The 24446-nt window shown below is 33.2% G+C and overlaps 1 protein-coding gene across 3 annotated transcripts; it reads left to right on the top strand.

The window, feature by feature from the left end:
* Window positions 1-3479: 3479 nt before the first annotated feature.
* LOC126822032 (uncharacterized) lies at window positions 3480-24264 on the top strand. Of its 3 annotated transcripts, none has more exons than XM_050550755.2 (10): window positions 3489-3573; window positions 4098-4157; window positions 6358-6486; window positions 9277-9414; window positions 11329-11484; window positions 15592-15782; window positions 16169-16218; window positions 16392-16469; window positions 17985-19677; window positions 20397-24264. In XM_050550755.2, exons 1-9 carry the CDS (start codon window positions 3553-3555, stop codon window positions 19664-19666), a joined length of 2505 nt encoding a protein of 834 aa, XP_050406712.2. In that variant the 5' UTR covers window positions 3489-3552; the 3' UTR covers window positions 19667-19677; window positions 20397-24264. The 3 variants fall into 3 exon arrangements, with proteins under 3 accessions (XP_050406713.2, XP_050406712.2, XP_055956752.1); XM_056100777.1 differs by having other exon boundaries at window positions 16169-16220; window positions 16397-16469; XM_050550756.2 differs by lacking the exon at window positions 4098-4157 and having other exon boundaries at window positions 3480-3573.
* Window positions 24265-24446: the final 182 nt, after the last annotated feature.

Below are 24446 nucleotides of genomic sequence, written 5' to 3'. Positions count from 1 at the left end.
CACCTTTGCTTGATCAGAAAAAATATATGTTGCTCAAAATCCCTCTTATTTTCTGCGGCTCTGCTCGCCCCGAATGCCGTAAGCGAGAGACTGCGATTGGGGGGCAGGTCTCCCCCCTCAAATTTTTTGAAATCTTGAAGCAATCAGAGACAAGAAATATGGTACTGAAATACTCTGACTGATAACTTGTGATTTTCTCCTGAATGCACATTGACTCAAGATAGTTTAATGAATTTACTTTTTGTTTGACTTCACGGCTTCTAATAATCTGCAATTTCTTAATATATACTTGTGAAACTCCTGACACGAATATTTAACGTTTAATTACGTGTTTCGAACCTTCAGTCAAAACATGTATTGTTTCTGTAAGTGTTTTTATTATTTATTTTTTTTTGGGGGGGGGGGAATTTAGTCAGTTTGTGCAGCCAAAACTGTAAATGGTGCAAACATTCTGCCAACGTAGATGTGGTTGACCTCCCTGAATCTATTTATTAAATATAAATTGGGTCATTTTTGACAAACAGGAAGTGTTTTACAGATGGGACAAAAAATAAACTCAGATTGCCCATATCCCGGTATATCAACAGATCTTCGTCAGGTTTTTATTTTTGAATTTTTATTTTTGAGACCCATATTTTTGTCCATTTCTAGTTGCCAAATAATACAGATTTAGCTCCATTAAATGAGCTAAATCGCTAATATTTGGGACCTAGAAATTGACACAAATGGTTTGCAACACATATAATAATGTAATATGATTGTATATAAACTGATTTACATTCAATCATTTCCGTTTTTACTCTAATTTCAAATCAGTTGTGTTCGGCAAAATATGTCAGAGGTCTCAATTTGATGGCAATCGCTAGCTTCTGGTTATTCCAGTTTACACCGATAGTATTTATTGAGCATGCTCTCCAGATAAGAATATGCCATCACCATGGCGCTAAATGGCGCTAAAACATATTATGAGACAAGAATTTTGTCTTAAATATCGGATATCAGAAGATAATCTTTCCTGGTAAGATCACAACATCAATGTTAATTTATAATTGACAAATAAATTGTGTTTTCAATGTCGAAGACTTTGGATAATATTGAGTTAGAGACTTAGCTACTTTAAATCTATGATAAAGTTGCATTTCAACCTATCCAAAGCGCATTAGATGTAGGCTTCGAACTTTTCTTTTCCTTTAACGATATCAATAGACTATGATTCATTTTATTTATTTTGGAGTGTTACTTCGTTGCATATGTAATTATGATTCTAGTCTATATATATATAACTAAAATTATTATCTGAAGGCAGACCACACCCTAAAGAAGCACAACAATATGATCGTGGTGATTTCGCCATCGTAATCAGTATATAATTCGCCATCATAAACTACTACTGCAAACCCAAACTCAATAGTATTTATGTTGGTAATTCTATACTACACCTATGCCGTTTTGAAACGGACTAGAAAAATACATATAATATTATACGTACCATTTTGTAGATATATGGATCTTGTCTTCGTCTATTTGAAGTTCGTCTATCTGAAGTTCGTCCCACTTGTGTTGACAAGAGTTACCTGTCGCAGTCTAACCGACAATTTTATATCGGCTTTCTCCGTATACCTGTTTCGTTTACTCGGGTTGAGTCAGTTGACAATCAATGAAAAATACTTTGTACGGAAGGCCAGTCTCTCTTTATTTTCACTTTGCAATGCATATTAGTAGTTACGCTGACAGCCATATAAATCACAAATTAAAGATAATAATGTACCTGAATGTTTTAAAAATGAAAATAAAAGCGGACAGAATCGCAACCGCGGCGTATACTGTTTCAATTATAATCCAGTATTTAAGTTTCTCCTCGCCTGACTGAAATTTATTTATGCTGCCTAGTGAATGGCACGTGCCGGGTGAAGGATGAGACGTTGAAAATTGATAAATGATCATAATTTAGTTTCAATGGCTGTTAATTGAACACGTATGGTAATAAAGTTACATTTCTGAGACACATATCGTCTAACAGAAAGCACCATTATATTCGCAAGTTTAGTTAAGATAATGCATTTATTTTTATTCATACATTATCCATTATATTTTTATAATTTAGATCAATCTGATCTATTTGTGTCGACAAGCACAAAAAATTTCAGGAATAATATTACAAAATCGTGCGAAGAAGTAATAAATTAATAAATAATACTGTAGATCTATTTCTTTTAATGTAGTATGTCAAAGATTGAACCTGCGAAAACGGTTATTTCCACGAGCGTATTCAATCTGTGCCACATGAAACCAAACTGAATTGGACCATGACTGATTCGGACCATGGCTGACAGAATTGATTCACCGTTAGAATAATATGATGGAGACGCTGCTCCGTATATTTTATAATTCAAATCAATTTGCGATTTCTTTAGAGGCACATGAACGTTTGTTCGTCGGATAAATAAGATATATAATCAAACACATCTTCGTGCAAAAAACACGAAGACCTACTACACTTATTTCATTCGGACGAAAGAAAAAATAAAATATGTTCAAATTTTATTTTTTGATTAAATTTTCCTTCTTTCTTTTCCGTTACTTTGCTCTTCGAGTTTTTTTTGTTGTTGTTTACTTGTGCAAGCTTTCGTAAACCTCCGGCTCGACTCCACACCACATAATCCCGTACGTGTAGCTCTTTTGATAAAACAAACTTACATGAGCGTTATGTAAGATTTAGATAAAGAACTGGCCGTTCTCGCTATAATCTTTCAAAAATAGAGAGTTCAAAATGAATATATTGAAGATTTATTCAACTTGCTTTATTTTGAGCGAAGTTATCAATGGTTGTAGTTTTGACAAGGTGTGTGCATTGATCATAGCCACGAACAAAAGTTGACACAATTTAGTGATGAATTTATCTGACAATTGCCTTGATTTGATACAATTTTGATTGACAGTTTGATTCGAAATGGCAACGCCCGTGTAACCTTGTATATTTATACTTTACGACTGCCAAAGAAAGAATGCGTGAATACCAAGCATTTATATTTCTGTTTTAAGTATAGTAGAGACAAAAAATGTCCATGGCGGCACCCAACTTCCGATCGCTTTTATGGTGCCATTTTCTTTCAAATTGAGCATACGTTTTTTTTTTTATGTAAATATGGTGAGTAATCGTAACCTATCTGTGTAAATCATCTCTTTGTAACAAAAGCTATAGGCCTATATAGATTCCAGGATAAAAGTAAACTTCGGTGTTCAAATTGTTTAACTTAAAACAATAATTGAGGAATATCTTTTAGGTTTATAAAGTCGTAGATAATAATTATTCAGTGTTTGTCTTGGTTCAGTTCAGTGCCTATGATCAAAACTGAAGAATGTATGACATCACCCTGGGGCTATAGCTAAACCCTTTAAGAAGCTAAATACAAAGAAACTGTTTAGATATCCCTATTTTGCTTCCGTATTTTACGAAGCCGTGATGGGCAGTATGCCAATCCACTCGCCATTCGCCGAGATGCTCTCGGGGCTCGATTAAAATCCACACGCGTGTTCCGAGTGATCCTGAATATGGCGAAGGAGCAGTCGCAGGTGAGTTGTGAAATTCTTGGGATTCTTTATGTTTTATGTTTTGACGTATCTTTCTTTTGGTGATTTTAAGTTGTAGTTGCTTTACGTTATTATATAATTTGGCCATGCACTAAGCAAGTTAGCCACAAAACGTCTATATAGACTGAATTTCAAGCTGACAACTTCGGCACAATTATACTAACTTTGTTATACTTCACACACAGAAGCACTGGTCTCTGATTAAGGGTGTCTGGTGCTATATGCTATCGATATGTCTGCAAGGAGCTTTGAACTTTAATACTTCGTTGTTTCGATATTGTGATATTGTATTAATGTAATGCATGCTTTATAAATGCTATCCAATATATACTGAGAATTAAATGTTGAATATCATTTAGAACACCCCATTGTATTAAGTATACCCCACTGATTTCTGCTATTATGATGTATATATAGCTATATATTGTTGTTGGGATGATGACACATGTGTGTATTAACCCTACTTCTGCATCTGCAAATACATATCATATTTATTTTATCTGTAGTTGGGCAGTCAGATCGGGGCAACTGGGGCAGAAATGTTGGAGCCATCAATTGAGACTTTGGTAGAAATCTTTTTTTTATTTTGTTTCGTTTTGTTTATTTATATAAATATGTATATTATTTATTAGCTATGGGCAATGTGTGTATTAGTGTTCACTCTTTTGGCTTTTTAATGGTGTTGGTATCTACTGTTAATTTGAATATTCAGTTTGTGTTGAAATATCTTACATATTTGTACTATTTAATATATATACATGGACATAAATTGACAACTTGAAAGGTTACAAACCTATTTCTTACAGTGATTTGAAGAAAAAACAAAACCAACATTGATGCAAATTCATAAACTCTCTTGCTAATTTATTGCTCGCAAATTACCCCCCCCCCCCCACCTTGAAAGAGTGTTGACATTGTGTGTCTTTTAACTGTAGTCCAAAGTGCCAGACTCTTTCCCTTGTCATTTTGATAGTTATTAATTTGTGATAAATGACAGCAAGTCAGAAAGATAAGGTCCTGTCTTTTGTTATTTTTTACCAGGCTTTCAATTTTCAGTGGTAAAATTAAATGTCTTGATTAGAATGTAATGTACAGTGCAGAATTGTTGTGAAAGATGGCAAAACAGCCTTACATTTCTGACTCTAACATAGCTGCCATCCATCACAATGGCCATCATAAAGGCTAGGGAAAGAGACTACTTCCACCTACAGTAATTTTCGAAGTACTGGTATAGTGTTTCCGCCACCTGAACAAAATCAAAATATATGCTTCCATGATGAAACCTGTGATTGAAGCCTTGCATTTGTGTCTTATTAAGCAATAAAATCGTAACTCTGTGTCTCCCAATTAGTGCTACACTAACTAACCACTGTAGCAAAACAAACATGCTGGTTTTCAGTGAGCTAGAGCAAAAATTTAGAGTGAGTCCATGAGTTAAAAATGAGAATTAGCACTATATATACATTAAGATCCCAGAATAATACTGCCCATTACCAGAACATGTACATTGTTTATGTATAGTTTCAAACTTAACAGTAGCTCCCGATCATTTTCTTAAATGATGCAAGTTAAATTCCTTTGTCTCAAATTTTGTTGTAAAATGCTACGTTCACATGACAAGCATATTACCTTACATAACTAAAATGTAATAATCACGAAACAAAATGATCAATTACCTGGATTTATTCAGTTTTTACTATGTGATATTAGATTTAATGTTTTAGTTTAATGAAACAGTTTATGGCACTTGCCTAATTGCTCAAGCTGCTGTAACAATATACTGAAATATCAATGTATAGCAATATTAATTGATATATCACAATACAATTTTTGTGTATCAGATATTCAGTATGACCATTTACTTAATGGAATCCCTATTACAAATATTTTCAAAAACAAATTATTTTTATAAACAGTATACCTTTTCCCTAATTTGAGAAATATATTTAGAAAATTTGAGAAAAACACTCCATTCTGTATATATTTCCTTTTAAACATAATTAATCTTTGATTAATAATTAATATATTCTTTATGATTACTGTCTTATATGACTCACAGATATGTTTAGGATAATACTACTATTATTTCTTGTACGGAATGTTGAAACCACTGAAATGGTGAATACTGTATATACCACTGTCCTGGTGCTCTGGCATAGAACCACCTCTACCATAAAACACATAGAAATAATAAAAAAGAAATAGTTGTGATAAAAAACAAAACACAATCTAGATTATTATAGCATGGTGTTGGAGAAATCTTATATACCACTATGATAAACAAATTATTAGCTTCTTTGTCAGAAAAATAATAGAAATTTCTTAATGTTATAATGAAGATCTAACATGCATTCTTGTTTGATTTGATAAACACATTTGAAATGTGTTCATAACATCAATTTATTGTGCCATCATTGCAGTAATGTTTTTATCTCCCTTTACCTTTATCACACTTATATTACCCTTCATCAATGTGTGATATTCTATTGATATTCAATAATTTGTAAACAAAGATGAAATGTTATTTTCATTTTTCATGTCAATGAGTCATTTACTGCAACAAAGAGAACTTGCCATATTAAAGTTATACTGAGCTACATGTAAAGGTTACAGTGACCAAATTTCTATTAATACAGCTTTACCTAAATAGAACATGGATGGAATTCTAATAATAATATGCATGTGTTTGAATATATTCATAATTGCATGGCTATAGTCTTCTTATAATTTATCAAAAACTTTTATCTTCTTACTGTTCTATATTAGGTACAACATGTCGACCTCAACTCAGAGTTATTCTTGGATATTCTTACAAAGGAGGAGAAGGAAGCCCTCCTTACAAAGAAAATGGAAGAAATAAGGAAGAAAAACGATGCCATCAGAAAACGCCATGAGGTGGAGTAAAATTTAACTAACTTATTGTATAGATTAGAGATGCAATACATTTTCCTTATTGTCCCCCGCCTTACGAAGAAAGCAGGGGACTATTAAAATGGATTCGTCCATCTGTCTGTCTGCCAGTCCGTCTGTCTGTCTGTCCGTCACACTTTTTGGAACACAGTAACTCTCTTTCTAATTGAGCTAGAATGTTCAAACTTGTTGTAGGTGTTTATTAGGTCAATGCCTTGATGGAGTTCGAAGATGAGCATTTTCTGCTTAGGGTAAGCAGAGATAAGCAATTTGATTGGTTAATGCTTTGGGACACGTTAACTTAAGGTTATAATTAAGTGAGAGTGATGAAACTAGGGGTATAGTTTCATTACATTGTCTGTCTGTCTGTCCCCCGCCTTTCGAAGAAAGCAGGGGACTATTAAAATGGATTCGTCCATCTGTCTGTCCGTCAGTCCTTCTGTCTGTCTGTCCATCACACCTTTTGGAACACAATAACTCTCTTTCTAATTGAGCTAGAATGTTCAAACTTGTTGTAGGTGTTTATTAGGTCAATGCCTTGATGTAGTTCGAAGATGAGTATTTTCTGCATAGGGTAAGCAGAGATAAGCAATTTGATTGGTTGATGCTTTGGGACACGATAACTTTAGTTCTAATTAAGTGAGAGTGATGAAACTTGGTGTATAGTTTTATTACATTGTCTGTCTGTCTGTCCATCCGTCTGTCTGTCTGTCCGTCACACTTTTTGGGACACAATAACTCTCTTTCTAATTGAGCTAGAATGTTCAAACTTGGTGTAGGTGTTTATTAGGTCAATGCCTTGATGGAGTTCAAAGATGGTCATTTTCTCCTAGAGGTTTATTAGGTCAATGCCCTGATGGAATTCGAAGATGAGCATTTTCTGCTTTGGGTAAGCAATTTGATTGGTTGATGCTTTGGGACACGATAACTTTAGTTTTAATTAAGTGAGAGTGATGAAACTTGGTGTATAGTTTCATTACATCAATACCTTGACTAAGTTCGATAATGAGCCTTTTCTGCTCAGGGTAAGCAGAGTGATAAGCAATTTGATTGGCCGAGACTTTAGAATACAATATCCCTCCTTCTAATTTAGCTAGAATGTTCAAACTTGACTGAGTTCAATGATTAACATTTTGAGCTAAAGCTAAGCAGAGCTAAGCAATTTTATTTGTCGATGCTTAGAGATAAGATAATCTGTTTGATTGCTTGATTCTTTTGGAAAAAAATAAATGTGTGATTAATGAATATGTGTCATCTATTTATTTTGGGATTTCGGCAGGGGACATCAGCCTCACTGTTAGCTTGTTTAAAATTTAAGGTATGAAATGTGTTCTACAGGTAGTAATCTAGAACCTAGATGTTTATGGATAGAAAAAGTTAGCATTCATACATCGATTGACAATGACGAGTAATTCAAGGTGTAGAAAATGATGTTTAATTTAAATGGCCCAAACTTACATCTGATTTATTTTAATAATATGTGAAAAATGAAATAGGATTTAAAGTCTTACTACTGTTCTGCCCCAACTGGGCTAATGAAGATGGGATTACACCACACAGTGTGCTATGAGGAAAATAAATTTTGAAGAAGATCTGCACATGTAGGACTATGTAAAATATTGTCTTCGGACATAGAAAATATGTTTGACGGTTAATTGACAGTTATTATTATCGCCTTTGCCAATTGACAGCGCATGGTCGTTGTATCATAAGGTCTGTCATTGAGTCAAATGGTGTGGTTTCAATTCCCCGGTTGTACGTGACAACCTTGTGGGTTTTCTCTGAATCACAAGCCTCTGAATCAATTTTTTTACTATTCTTTTTTCTTATGTTTTGTCGCTTCAGTAGCTGACCTGTCACACTTAATTAAACACACTTAAATTGTTTTGGTCCTTATTTTGATCCATATGAATATCGTGATATAAAACAGTTTTTTTTCTTTGACTTCAGCAGGACTAAAAATTCGCGCCATAAAAATATCAATTATTAATTTATCCTGTTGTCTTGGTAAAAATTGACCTGGTTATGAATCGTGATACAAATCGTATTGTAGTACCCGAATCGCAATACATATTGTATCGTAACTACATTCGCAATACCCAGCACTACTAGTGTACCTATTTTCTATTGCTGCTGTGTTGATAAACAGTGCTAAGTACTCTCTCTATATAAAGATTACATGTTTTTTTTCCCCTAAAAATCACTGGAAAATTTTGACAATTTTCTTTTAACATGAATTCTTTCGTAAAACAAGGGCAGACAAAATAGTATTAATTTGTTGCTGAACTGACAAATTTACAGGATTTATATCAGAGATTTGTGGCAACGAATTTTTGTTCATATAGCAAATTTCGGTGACTATGCCAATTTTTGATGCAATTACGGTATAGGTATTTGCCTTTGATGGGTCGATTCATAAGATTATATGATATCAGCACAACTCGAAATAATCTTCAATCAATAGGAAAATGAAAACCTGAACCAAACAAATTTTCTCTTTAGGTCTGATGGGCCTTTATAAATAAGTGGAATTAAATTTTTAAATTCTGAATTTAAATTAATGATGAAAGGTTATCATGCAATACAATGAATTTTTATGTGTTGAATATTTCATGATGAGAATATTTCATTCTAAAAAGCACAATCTAAATACAAATATGTACATTTTAATATGTGAAGAGATGAATACTTTGGTATAAATTAATGAATATTTGTTGTTTTGTATTGAAATTGATAATTTATATTATTGTCTGACACAGTTTTAATTCATTTCAGGAAATAGAAGCTGATAAGAAAACTGCTGTAAAAAATGGATGCTATAAATTTCCTGCTCCTAAAAAAGACAGATCACACCAATCGTCATCATCACATCATGCAGATAGTAATCCTGTTAAAACACGTCGTGGAGGACAGGTAACATTAATGCTATCCCCTATTGTTTGAGGTTAAGGAGAGAATTCCAACTATTTCAAGGTTTTTATTTTACATGCATGCCAATGTGGACAAGGAACCTTGGTTTTTCATCCCATCCAAACAACTAGATGCTAATGAAGACAGGTATTTGCCATGCTGTGTGCTATGAGGGGAAACTATGTGACGCTACCCCATACTCTTTAAATTGACCCTTTTTATGCGCACACACTCTACAGGTCATAATTTCTATACGCCTACATTGAAATGTGAAGTTAATATCCGATTGACTTTAAATTTACACCCAGTTTTTAAGGTCATGAGACAAAAAATCCTATTGATTTTCAACAATATCCGATAATTACTACCAGAGATATGGCCCTTGATCACTTTGAAATATCTTGTGGACGCTCTAGAGGCTAAAGTTAATATCCGATTGACTTTAAATTTATGCACTGTGTTTATGCGCATGAGACAAAGAAGCCCAGTGATTTTCAATGATTCCGATAGTTACTACCAGAGTTATGGCCCTTGATCACTTTGAAAAATCTTGTGGATGCTCTAGAGGCTAAAATTAATATCTGATTGACTTTAAATTTATATACAGTGTTTAAGGTAATCAGACGAAGAAGCCTTTTCATTTTCAACGATTCTGATTATTTCTGCCAGAGTTATAGCCCTTGATCATTTTGTAAAACCTTGAGGATGCTTTATAACCATAGTTATCATCTGATTGATTTTATATTTATACACCATGTTTACGCCTATATATATTCGTTTCGATTGACTTTGGATTGATACACATGTTTTTGATACTTTGAACAGCTAAATCCATGGTATTAAATGTTCTGTATACTAAACATTAGAATGGGCCAAATAAATTCTAATGATTTTCTGATAATTACTAAATGAGAGTCGTTACTCTAAAATCAGATTTTAGTATATTATAAATGTTTCATTACCGACAAAAGTAAAAATGTGCAACAACTCTTGTTGACTGCCCGGACGATTTAGCTGCTGTGGGTGTATGTTTCGTTGCCTGGCAACCTATCTTTATCCTATTTTGAGGAAATTTAAAATGTACGGTTATAACCCAAAAATATCCGCTCCATTCGATATTCGCGTATATTGGACTGTAACTACCTGATTGTATGAAAAATTGCTTTCTTATTTAGGTTGTTCTCTGTCCCTCTCTTTCAAAATATGGGCGTATCGTGCAGGGCAACCACTTGTTCTAATGGCCCTTAAACACAACATTTTGTAAAAAAATTAGGCAAAGATACAGGATATATTATATTTTATCAGTTTATGATAGACCATTAAAAAGTAGGCTATTTCATATTGTCGATGCTCTTGGTGATTGGATAAATGATGAATTGAAGAAAAAAGATCTAATTGGAGATGTAACATCTTCTGTCTGTTCAGAAATGAAATGAAATGAAATGGGGTTTAAAGTCCTACTGTTCTGCTCCTATGCTGGGCTAATGAAGACGGGCATACGCCATACAGTGTGCTATGAGGGAAATTTTGCCCAGGCAGCGGCACTATCGCCTACTCTTATATCGAATTCCAACTGCCAAGGGATCTTTTCCGTGCATTCCAATGTATACACGGGACCTCGGTTTTCCGTGTCATCCGAAGGACTAGAAAGCTGTCCTTGTCAGGCCCTCTGTCCTGCATCACTGACAAGGGGGAACCAAGCCGGAAAATCTGGATGAACTTTTTCAGCCAATGCAGGGATCGAACACCTGACATCCAGGCTAGCGAGCCAGCGCCTTACCCACTTAGCCGCGTGATCCCCCTGTCTGTTCAGAACACATGAAGATAACAGAGGTTTGGTGTCGACATTAAAATCATATTCCATTCCATTTATTAGCTTTAATTCTAAACTTCATTATGTGTATTTGTTTTCCACAGAATTTTCCAGGAGAGCCATCATATAATTTTTTATCGGATCAAAGGAGAGAGGGACCACTTTCTCCGCACGATGAATCAAGACGTCACCATAAAAACTATGGAGGTGATGATTTTGGTAATATTAAAACGCATATGGCACAAAAAAGAGAAAAACATGTAAGTTTTTTTTATTAAAGAGCTTATCTATGAAAACCTACATATTAATATAATATTAGTTAATATAAACTGAGTTAAGGTAAAGTGACACCATCTTGTTGCATAGTAGTCTCAACACCAACAAGGCTGAAGATATTATATCCCAACACAGAATATTGGCCCTTGGATACAAACGTCCAAAATAAACACTATTACTCACAATACACTATTTCACTGTCAATACCCCTTTAATTCGTACATTCGTGTGTTATCACGTAAACGAATATTTCAGTTTCATCACTTTCTTGCCCAATCGCGGCTACACCTACAGACAAAACGATAAAACTTGGGGATAGCTATTAACTCTTTATTTATACTCTGATCTATGTAGTACAGTAGTTGAGTCTTAGATTTTCGAGTTGCTTTCCTATTTCCTTGTAGTGTGAGATTTCCATTTTCTTTTTCACTCTTGAAAATGACCCTTCTTATCTTCAGCTGAGTGATGCGAATAATCGTTAAACTGACATCTGTTATGTCCTTGACCTTATGCTAATACCAATGAGCAAAGTGTTAATTTTAAATACAAATTTTTAATTTTTTAATTTAAACCATTGCGGAATACGATTAATTCATATCAAAATGCAAATGAGGTGTCATTTACGGGATTTGATAATTTAAAAAAAATAAGTCATGCATGAACTCATTGATGCGAGCAACACTTCCTTTGAGCTGTAATTCAACACAGGAAGGTAAATAAAAATGCAGTAACTACTTTTTGACTTATACTATCACAATTATCCTTACATCAGGTGGTAAATCGTAATATTATAGACTATTGAGCTTCATTTGCAAGAACTGTCACATCTTTTAATATCAACATTATTCATATGGACCGTTCTGTAAATTGATGAAAACAGAACTGTGAAAAACTAAGCTATCATGGCTGCCATTGTCAAGTGTTGGTAAATGTTAGCAAAAAGGCTTGTTTCTAAATTTTGGATAGATTATTATTCATTTATGTTAGAATAATAATCATTTTGCGGGTCTGATATAAAATTTGTTACCTAGATATAATTTTTGTAGGGCAAATTCATTTCTATGGAGCACCATTTGAAACACATCATATTTTCCAATCAATCATTCAGCTGGACCTTTCCACATTCAATAGTTGACTATTTGTGTACATTCTAAGATTAAACAATGTGTTGAGTGTGAATAAATATTGAATAAAATTTATAACAAATTATTTTACTGTAAAACTTAGTAAAAATGTTCAATCAGTGCATCTTTATGCTTTCTGGCACAACGTTTCAAGGGGTAAATTAAGAAGTAGTACAAATGATAACAATGTGTATTCATTATAAAAAATTGCTGAAAACCAAAAGCAGTTTCAAAGAAATTGTGATACAGTAATTACAATATTTCATACAGACCCGAAACATTTAATCCAAATGATGTTTATGATGGTACTCAATACAAAAAGTCCGAAAGTAGTTTCTTGAAAAAAATGGAGGATATTTGAAAAATAAAAGATTCATTTTATGGACGTGGTGTGCTAAAACAAAGATAGTTTTCAAAATTTGAAGTCTTGATGGTTGTAGTGTATATATTCAGGTATCTCTGGGAGACTTTGTGATTTCCCATGTTGAGTTGTTTACCCTGTAGCTGCACAGTGCTGAATGGTATATTTGCTTCATATTTTCCAAAGTTACAAATTCCAAAGTCATTATTTTTTTATTTTCATCCATTTTTATAGTCCACATAGAAATGTGGTCGTATATTGCTGTCGCCTCTGTCCGTCCATCGTCCACAATTTCTTGTGAACACTCTACAGACTACATTTATCATCTGATTGTTTTGAAATTGATATATGTTGTTTGCATTAGTGAAATGAAGAAGCCTATTTAATTTCAATAACTTCCGTTAATTTCTTCTGGAGTTATGGCCCTTGTTTCACTTTGTTGCACCTTGTGAATGCTCTAATGCCATAATTTATTATCCTATCTTTCTGAAATTTATATGCATTATCAACCGATCTTTCTGAAATTTATATGCATCATTTAAATTAGTAAAACAAAGAAGCCTATTTAATTGAATTTCAGCAATTTCCGTTAATTACATCTAGAGTTATGGCCCTTGTTTCACTTTGTTGCACCTTGTGAACGCTCTAACGACAAAAGTTATCAACAGATCTATATGCATCATTTAAATTAGTAAAACAAAGAAGCCTATTCAATTTCAGCAATTTCTGTTAATTACATCTAGAGTTATGGCCCTTGTTTCACTTTGTTGAATCTTGTGAACGCTCTTATGACAACAGTTATCATCCGATCTGTTTGAAATTGATATGAATCATTTAAATTAGTAAAAAGAAGAAGCCTATTGATTTTCAGCAATTTCCGTTAATTAAGCCGGGAGTTATGGCCCTTGTTTCACTTTGTTGTACTCTGTGAATGCTCTAGCAACAAAAGCTATTAGCCGATGTGTATGAAATTTATATGCATCATTTAAATTAGTAAAACAAAGAAGCCTATTGAATTTCAGCCATTTCCATTAATTACATCTAGAGTTATGGCCCTTGTTTCGCTTTGTTGAACACTCTATACAACTGTTATCATCCGATCTGTTTGAAATTGATATGCATCATTTAAATTAGTGCAACGAAGAAGCCTATTGAATTTTAGCAATTTCCATTAATTACACCATGAGTTATGGCCCTTGTTTCACTTTGTTGTACCTTGTGAATGCTCTAACGACAAAAGTTATTATCCTATCTGTATGAAATTTATATGTATCGTTTAAATTAGAGAAACAAACAAGCCTATTGAGTTTCAGCAAATTTTCGTTGATTACATCTAGAGTTATGGCCCTTGTTTAGCTTTGTTGAATCTTCTGAACACTTGAACGACAAAAGTTATCACTTAATCTGTATGGAATTCATATGCATCATTTAAATTAGTGAAATGAAGAAGCCTATTGAATGTCAGCAATTTCCGTCAATTACGTCTAGAGTTATGGCCCTTGTTTCACTTTGTTGAACCTTGTGAATGCTCTAATGCCATAATTTATCATCCTATCTTTTTGAAATTTATATGCATTATTTAAATTAGTGAAACGAAGAAGCCTATTGAATTTCAGCAATTTCCGTTTATTACGTCTAGAGTTATGGCCCTTGTTTCACTTTATTGAACCTTGTGAACGCTCTAACATCAAAAGTTATCACCCAATCTTTGTGAAATTGATATGCATGATTTAAATTAGTGAAACGAAGAGGCCTATTTAATTTCAATAATTTCTGTTCATTACATGAATATGATTTATTGGTAAAACATGAATGATTTATTGTTTCACTAACTTTAACAGGAAACAAAAATTTCAAGCAGATCGGACAATAACATTTGACGCTAGAGTGTTCACAAGATTTTACTAAGTGATCATGAGCAATAATTAAAATTTAATTTGTGACTTAATCTCACTGATGTAAACAACATGTGCAAATCTTATTAAGATCGAACTATAAATGCTGTCTAGTGTTCAAAAGAAATCGTGGAGGACAGACAAACAGATCGGATTGACACATGAATATATCCACATTCCACAGCAGCTAAATCGTCTGAGCGGTCGACAAGGGTTGTCGCATATTTATTCCTTTGTAGGTAATTGGGGACCTTTACAAGACAGTTCCATACAGATCAGATTATAATTTTTGCCCCTTGAGAGTTCACAAGGTTCTACAAACTGAAACAAGGGTCTCAACTCGGGAAGTAATCTACAGAAATTGTTGAAATTTGACAGGCTTTTTTGTTTTACTAATTTAAATAATGCATATAAATTTCATACAGATTAGATGACCACTTTTGTCACAAGGTTCACAACCGTCATAACTCTAGAAATTATTGACGGAAATTGCTGAAATTCAATAGACCTCTGTTTCACAAATTTAAATGACTTCTAGACTTACTGCCTTGTTTACAGTCTTGCAGAAAAGTTTATAATCCAATCTGCTTAGAATTAAGCAAAAGATGTTTACATGTCAAGGAATCCTAAGTTTTGCTAAGAAATTCCACTTGTAACACAGTTATATTATTTTAGTGTGTTTATTGTGTTGTTGATTTTGTCTTGGTATAGGATGGTGATAGACAACCTCCAATGGCAAAATCCAAAGTAGAAATGACAGCAACTATGACTGGTAAAGAGAGACGACAGTATCAAGAATGGAAAAGTGAAAGAGATAGAGTTGATAAAGCTCGAATAAATAGACAAAAGACTGCTTCTGGAGATTGGAGAAGATCTTGGGATTGTGAAAAAATGCAACAAGAGTAGGACTATAATATTATAATGATATTTAAATATAGTGCAATAATTTGTTTATACAATTTATATTGTCAGTTTTTCTCTTGAATGAAAATACATTTCATGGAGATTTCAGACAGGATAGCCAGACTATGATAAAAGTTGCATTTATATCTATAGAGAAAGTCAGCTCTTAGGGTTTTTTTTTCATTCTCATGCACATCAGTTTTCAGACTGTATTAATCTCTGCCTTGGATATTCATTACTACTAATTGATTGGAAATTTATTGTCAGTGTTCACTCAGTTGGGCTATTCAGTAAGTTAGTAAAATTTTACTGTAGGTAGTAGCTAATTAACCACACTAAACCAAGACTTCCAACTTGAACTTTAATATTGAAGTTTCTTTTTTAGAATTGATGGGCCAAATGCACCTAGAAAAATGGAACCAGCAAAACGTCCAGGTAATATTTTATGATAAATATGATTTTTTTTATAAAATGAAAATTATTATTTATAATCAAGATCTGTAAAACTAAATTTTGAAGTATGGTTCCTTTCACATCTTGATTTATATTTTAATATGAATAAACTTACAAAAAACAGAATTTTGTTTGAGCTATTTATTTACTTTAAGCTGGTCGAATTGGCAGTGGACGATTTGATAGACATGAAGATAGACCGAAAATTGATACCCCACCCCCCCATCCACGTGGTAAGTACACTGAAAATAATTATAAGGCCTAAAATTATGATTAAATTGATAAAGATCTTTAAAACAAGTATTTAAAAGCAAAGCAACTTTATGTGCCTCGAAATATGAAAAATGAATGTTTGTGTTATTTAAATGAAGCAATTTATATCGTGTTACCAGGCCTGACCTGTGGTAACTTGCAATTAATTTGAAATGTGGACGTATTTTGCCGTCGCCCCCATACATCGGCCACAATTTCTTGTGAACGCTCCAACGCCAAAAGTTATCATCCTATCTTTCTGAAATTTATATGCATTATTTAAATTAGTGAAACGAAGAAGCCTATTGAATTTCGGCAATTTCTGTGTATTTCTGTGTGTTATTGCCCTTGTTTCACTTTGTTCAACCTTGTTAATGCTCGATTGATGAAAGTTATCATCCAATATGCTTGAACGACAAAAGTTATCACTTAATCTGTATGAAATTTATATGCATCATTTAAATGAAAAAGCCTGTCAGATTTCAACAATTTCTGTATATAACTTCCAGAGTTGAGACCCTTGTTTCAATTTGTAGAGCCTTGTGAACCCTCAAGCAGCAAAAATTATAATCTGATCTGTTTGGAACTGTCTTGTAAAGGCCACCCAATTACCTACAAAGAAATAAATATGCGACAACCCTTGTAGACCGTTTGGACGATTTAGCTGCTGTGGGCGTATGTTTTGTTGCCTGGCAACCTATCTTTCAAACTCTGTTCCACATAAATTTGGTATGATCTTTAAATAAGACATCTGAAGCTTCGATTTAAGCCAAAGTTTGGGCACTTATCTCTTGTGGTTTTGAAGGACAATATTAGGGTCAGCCATTATCACATATGTGATAAAACTGGTTAAACACATTGCAACAATAGATGTGTAACGAAGATTTGAAGAAACGCAAGTGACATAAAATATGTAAAACAAGAGTTACATGTATCTTTCTACATAACTGACTGAAGTAACGAGCGATAACAAGATACACGGCCAAATTTCTGCTCACTGAAAATTCCTTCAAAGACCAAAAGTTGTTATATGAGACTGTGAAAGGTTGTCTGACAATTCATAAAAAGAATTGACTGTACTAGATAAGAGAAAATGAAAAAAGAATGAATAAAACACTAATATTGTCTTATAAAGATATCTACTTTTATAATCAGCTTAAAAATGGTCAATTTTCGTAATAAATCAACAAAATTAACAATCTTGCCTGATCCAAATTAAATGATTTTTGGTATGCAAATAGCAAAGCTAGTCCTCTATTATATGACGTGGTTGTTTTTTCATGGTACTAATAAAAATTCCCAAATTCCTGAAAATCAAAAAGTTTCACAGGTCGTTATGTAAACCTATAAAAATATAGCAATGTTAGTTCTGAAATGACCAAGTAATTGTTGAGTAGGGTGTAAAACCACATTTCTCTCTGGGTGCTGTATTACAATTAAATGACTTAAAAGTGAATAAAACACAGCACTTACAACATATTTATAATATGTTTCAGGAGTACAAATAGATCATGATGGTCCTCCACCTCCACGAGGTAGGGGGAGAGGGAGAGGAAGAGGTCGGGGACGAGGAAAAGGACACAGTCCAGAAAAATCCAAATCTAAAGCCTTTTCACCAGATAGTGAAGGTCGACATGTTGAATGCCAACGGGATAGTTTAACTGTGAAGATAGATAATAGTAAACCTAGTGAACACCTGGTAGAGGTAGAATATCAAGATGACGATCAAAATCCAATACAGCGCCCTAAAATAAATTCTGCTTCCAATAGCACTTGCTCAGCAAAGTCTCCATCAGAGTTATCATGGGAGGATGAACTTGGTGGTTTCGAACCTTCAAAGGATCCAGTCGACATCTATCTTATGGACCCTGATGATAAAAAAGACATAGTTAGTGGTTCATCTGATTACCTTTCTAATGGCTTAAAATCAGGTCAACAAAACCGCCAGTTATTTTCTGATGAGGATGAAAAAGACCCCTTAAAATTAAACTGTAAATTAAATCCTGATGCTCCAGCATTTTTACCAACCTCTCCTGAGATTATGAAAACTCCACCTGGTCATGTCAAAGTTGTAGACTGGGTGGCTGATGTCACTGCCAATTTAAGTCCATTATCACCTACTTCAAGTAATACTCCACAATCATCTGAAAAGAAAAACCCCTCAAGTAATGTCAGCAAAACTGAACACTCTTCCACTGGAAATGTTAAGAAAGAATTGACTTTTTCACCAGATAACAAACAAAAACTTGTTGATTTGCCAGTTGGTAATACTTCTTGTGAAACTGAAGCAAAACATGTGATTAATACCAAATCAGAGCCACAAACTGTACCTGTGGAAAGCCAAACTGAGAATTTTATCAAAGCAGGATCCCCTTTAGTTGAGGCCGTCCTCAATACAACAGACCTCAATGAGAATCTGTCCAAAAAGGAACCAGTGCCAATAGAATCTTTGAACAAAGATGATGAGCCATTATCTTCACAAAATGCGGCTGTCGCCAAGAAATCTGAAGTCACAGCAACTTCTGACAACTCAGAACTATTGTCTTTAGAGATTAAAGCAGTGTCCAAGAATTCTGAATCTGTTTTTTCAGAATTGGATGCCGCAGTCAAGAAGCCAGAAATTGAAGCTGCATCCAAGAATTCTGTGCCGGTGTCTTCAGGGCACAAGGTAGAAACAAATAATTCTGAATCATTATTTTCAGAATTGAAGGCGGCATCAAAAAAAACAGAATCATTGTCAGCAGAACTTGAAGCAACATCCAAGAATTCTGAGCCGGTGTCTTCAGGACACAAGACGGAACCTAATAATACAGAATCATTATTTGCAGAATTGGAAACAGCATCCAAAAAGACAGAATCATTGTCAGCAGAATTAGAAGCAGCATCCAAGAATGCTCTACCAGTGTCTGAAGAAATCTGTGCAGAATCGAAAAATTCTGAACCATTGAAAGCAGAACCCGAAGCAGCATCCAACAATTCTGTAATATTGTCTGATGAACTCAAGGCAGAATCCAAAACATCGAAAACCTTGGCTTCAGAACTGAAAGCAGCACCTAAAAACCAGCCTGTATCATTATCAGCTGAACTTGAAACAACATCTAAGAATTCTGTATCATTATCTGAAGAACAGGAATCGGCCATAAACACAGGACCAACAACATTGGCTGTTGATAGTTGAATGTGATTTGGGTAATCTTTATATCTTATTAACATATCTTATTAACATAAAAATTATATTTCCAAGCATGGAAAACACACCACTGATTTGAATGGAAGTGCTTGCGAAACATAATGCAGCTGAAATGTGATTTGGGGCATGACTTTTGGTTGGACGTTTACCAACAACAAAATTGGCCCACAGAGCCCCCCACCCCCCAAAAAAAATGTACCGTACAGTGAAATCTAGGCTCGAGGGGTAAAAATAAAAAAGATCAAAAGTCAGTAACTTGTGTGTCTACCTCTTGCCACCACACAAACCATGCAACATCGCTGCATGGATAAACCTGTATAGCTGCCTTGGGACCCTTCTCTTTTCTTGCTGCTTCCAGTAGCTCTTGCACTCACACCCTCTTGTAGTAAGGTAAAGATCTTTGCTTGGTGTTCAGAGTCAGTCATGACATATAGTTGTGTCTTCCACAATACTTTAGGTGCTATATATATATATATATACAAACCCTAGATTTTTAAACACCATCTTTGATACTCCCATGTCTAGCAGCCACACATGAAATAAATTTAGTGTTTGAGATTATGAGGTCATGCAGGTGAACTTTGACTGAATGATACAGATTATTTGGGTTTTTTTGTTTTGTTCTCAAACACTCAATAACTCACAGAAGTCTTTGCATACTTTCTCTAAAACACAACTAATCAGACAATTCAAGCATATGTATTGTTTTATTATACAGGCTGTGGTAGAGAAGATAGGTGTAATATTTTAGAGTGGATGGTGGTATGTCAGTCGTCTACACAAAACTTGTGTACAATATACTGCAAGTTTAATAATAATTTGGATTGTTGTGGCTTATTTATATATAGATATTGTAATACATTCTGTACGTGTATATATCATTCAGTCCATGGTTCCTAATTTCAGGTGTTGTAAACATTACTAGCAATTCACTGTGTTCATTGCTTAGGTTGTAATGTAATATAATTGCAATTCTTGCCTTTTGTTTGAAATTGCCTTGTAAAAAATTGTGAAAAGTGAAACTGTGCTTACCTTATAGTGTTAAACTAGTCTTCGACGTTAGATATTGTGGAGGATAAATTTTCGAAAATTCCACAATATCTTTCAGCTTAAAATGCTTCTCCAATCTCCACAATTATTCAATTTTATTCAAAATTGGTATACTTTGTTTTTCGATGCATCTTTTCTAATTGGATTAAAGATGACAGGTTATATAATATGGCCATGGTTAGAGACATTCAGGTCACTTTTGTACAAAGTATAATACTACACTGTAGTATTCTCAGCCCAACTGCTTGTGGAGTTATGGCCCTAGATCTGAAATAAATATCTTGTTAATATGGTATTAATCAGCATTCAACAATTTCGAACAAACCCCTATAGTTGATATGTTGCTATACTACAGGTGGTGTAATGCTCCGATTTTCTTCCGGATTATCAATTATTCAAGGATCACACAATTTTCATTTTCTTATGTTAAGGATAAAATCCAAGAATAATATGACAGATCTACAGTCAAACCTTTTTTTCCCTGAATATCCAGAAGCTTAATGTCACTGTATTTCAGGGAAAATTAAAGTATGGATAATAAGGATTGATGTACTCTAAATCTGTTTTAATTCAAACATGTTAAATAGAGACTGTGTGACCATTATTATATATTCAATCAATGTATCTTTTGAGATTCCTTTTTGTAGATATTTTTTATAATGGTCGTCTAAGTCCAATGTTATTCTTCTGTTATATTTATATGAAAAATAAAAAGCAAAAAAAGAATCTATACCCATAAGTATTAGCCAACACTATATAAATGACATTTGGTATTATTTATATATAATTGTATATATATACTTTATTATTTATTTTATACACAATGTATCATAGTAATATTTGTTATATGTTTAGATTTGGATTTTGTATCTATATTGTACATTAATCGCTCGGTAAAAATACTATAACCCTAGAATAATGATACTTGAGCATAATACTGATATAAAATAAATTGTTCTTTGGTATCTCTAATGCTGCACATATACTGGTACTATGGAGGTGCATGGAGGGCAATCTTGTGAATACTCTAGTTGTCGTACTACCAAACTTGGTGGTGATGGTGGTGCAATCGATTTTTCAGGTACAATCATATCCAAATATCTTAAGTCAATCTTTACAACACTGACAAACTTAGTATAGTTATTTTGGGGATATATTACAGTAAGTGCAGTTTGATGTGAGTAGATTTATATGTAATTTGGTGGGATGGTAGGCCCCTATTTACTATCATTTGTTTTGATATTCACAAAAATAATTTATATTGAAAAAGGTATATAACTGTATATATAATAATGTCATATATTTTGAATGAAATTTTAGAGATTGTGATTTAACTATTATATCAAAGTAACCAAGGTCAGAATTCAAGGGACAACCTTAAGGTTAGGGAAGTACCTTACTTGAAGGGGAACAATCTCCTAAACTTTCACCATATTAAGGTTGTTATTTGAATTCAGGTCCAGCTATCACACTTCACTAGATGCTGTAATGCAATATTTTAAAACATAAGACAAACAGTACTTAATTATAAAATGGTTATTGAGTACTGTCATAGACTAAGGACAAATATATATTGTGCAATTTTTTGTAATTTTATAATGTGATGTCTCCAGTATAAATGAGAACTGTTTCAAAGGAAACATTCTGTATTTCTTTCCGTAAAATTCAATACTATCTTGATGAAAAATACAAGAAACCAGTTTATCATATAAAGTGTAAAATTTTCTTGATTGTGAAAGTTTTAGAAACCATATTATCATATACGGCATAAAAATTAGATGAATAACAGTTTTATTGGATTGTTCCTTGAACAACATAATAGTATTGTTGAATTTTTAAAATTTTATTTTGGACTGTACAAAAGCTACATTGTGCCTTAATATTTGTAAGTGCTTTATCACTTTATGGCTGTGTTCATTCACAGAAGTCCATGTTTTGTGAAAAAATGAATTGCCTTTTTCATGTTTATAATGGAATCTCACTCAGCTTATTGCATGAACATGAAAGCATGACTGACAGTAGCAGTAGAATTGTGCAACACTGTTTGACTCTATTACTAGTGTTCACTGACTGTTCACATATTCTGAGTAACTTCCTTCATCTGCACACCATTTTATTATTTCAGTCTTATCAGTACTTTGGTCTTTTATTCCAAGTACAACTTAAGACCAGAATAGGTGATTTGATGCATAGGAGAAAGAAGTTTTGGGCAATTGTATTTTTGTAATGAATAAAGACTTAAAAAGTCGTATAAAATGATCTTAAAAAGGAGAAGAAATATGTAATTATTAGGCTTTGTAAATCTGTGGGTTTTTTTTAATATAATTTTTTAGGTATTATTTACCTACATGGCTCATTTGTGTTGAGTTTTCTCTCATTGTTTGACCTATATGCATAGATATACAATACAAATAACTGCTGGTAAGCTGGCACCAACTTCCCTTTGTGCCAGGAGTATAAATGAAGGGATTAGAATCTTTCACTACAATTTGAAGTCGTTTCCCCCCCTCTGCTTTTCGATCTCCATATGGTTTAAGTTTAATCCAATTCATTGTTAAAGACATAGTTGGTATTTAGAAACACACTGGTTGTGAAGGATAAAAGTTGATTTTACTTTTGGCAAAACTGGAGGAGCCGAATTGCTACATGAGCGAATTTAGGTAGCCAATCACCATGGGGCATGATCTTCATTAAATTGCTGTTATATACAAGTAATGTAATTTTTATGAGAGAGATAAGCCGTTTAGAAACCACAAAAAGCAGATTAAAATTTAAAATGTTTTTCAAAGGAGAACGAAATACATGTAATTTGAAGGATTACAAAGGAGCTTATATGGTAGATATTGGCCTTATTTACCTCCTTGGTTATAGTAGAATAAGATTAAATTATATTGGCCTTATTTATCAACACTTTAAAGTAGCATTCTATCCAGTTGTAAACCTGATTTTTTTTCTGTATAATTTTAAGAATAACTAAATGTTTTTGGTAATTTTCACTACAGTCTTTAAACATCAGATCAGATACTCGAGATTTTAATTATATTAGAACAGTTTGCCATTTAATTTAAAAATGGGGTAGCGAAACTAAGTCTCGTATATACCAGTGCCCTGGTTACCCAATGCACACATTTTGTCAAAACTACAACCAGTGACAATTTGAATGAAATTTTTATTTTACATTATCTTTTTTTGAGCTATTATAGCAACAATGGTCAACTTTTTATCTAAATCTTACATAATGTATCTTTAAGTGAGGTATAAAATAATTATACTCTGTTTATATGTAAATATCAATCTCGATTAAATCCAATGTTGTTTTTTTCATCATTTAGCATGTGGTATTTTATATTTTACAATTTTTTTTATATCATTATATGTTTTATTTTAACATTTTTACAATAACAGAATTCAAGTCATGCTGTGCTTTCAACAAAAATTTAAGAAGAAAAAGAAAAAAAACAAATCGAAAAAAATATTGTAAAGATTTAAAAATTGCTTATAAACTGAAAGAAAATAAAGTATGTGAATTAATATTTGAGCTGATAATTTATTTGAAAGACAGTTTAAAGGGAGACAAGCCAAATCAATGTGCTTCAAGTTCATTGTTTTTTTACACTATTCACAGAGGCATAAATGGCCACTCACCACAAACTAGATGATGTATCATTCAAACTGATGCATGTACCGAAACTGATGCCACTTTCAAATCTGATTTTAG

Source organism: Patella vulgata, chromosome 5, assembly GCF_932274485.2.
Source record: "Patella vulgata chromosome 5, xgPatVulg1.2, whole genome shotgun sequence".
Lineage (NCBI taxonomy): Eukaryota > Metazoa > Mollusca > Gastropoda > Patellidae > Patella > Patella vulgata.
Note: the sequence above shows the minus strand (reverse complement) of the source record. Positions and strands in the feature narration are given on the sequence as shown.

Excerpts from the sequence above, each read along its gene's own strand:
- LOC126822032 (XM_050550755.2), top strand. The coding sequence starts at position 3,553 with ATGGCGAAGGAGCAGTCGCAG. Across the intron at positions 4,158-6,357 it reads AGCCATCAATTGAGACTTTG|GTACAACATGTCGACCTCAA; the intron begins GTAGAAATCTTT and ends GTTCTATATTAG. Across the intron at positions 11,485-15,591 it reads CACAAAAAAGAGAAAAACAT|GATGGTGATAGACAACCTCC; the intron begins GTAAGTTTTTTT and ends GTCTTGGTATAG.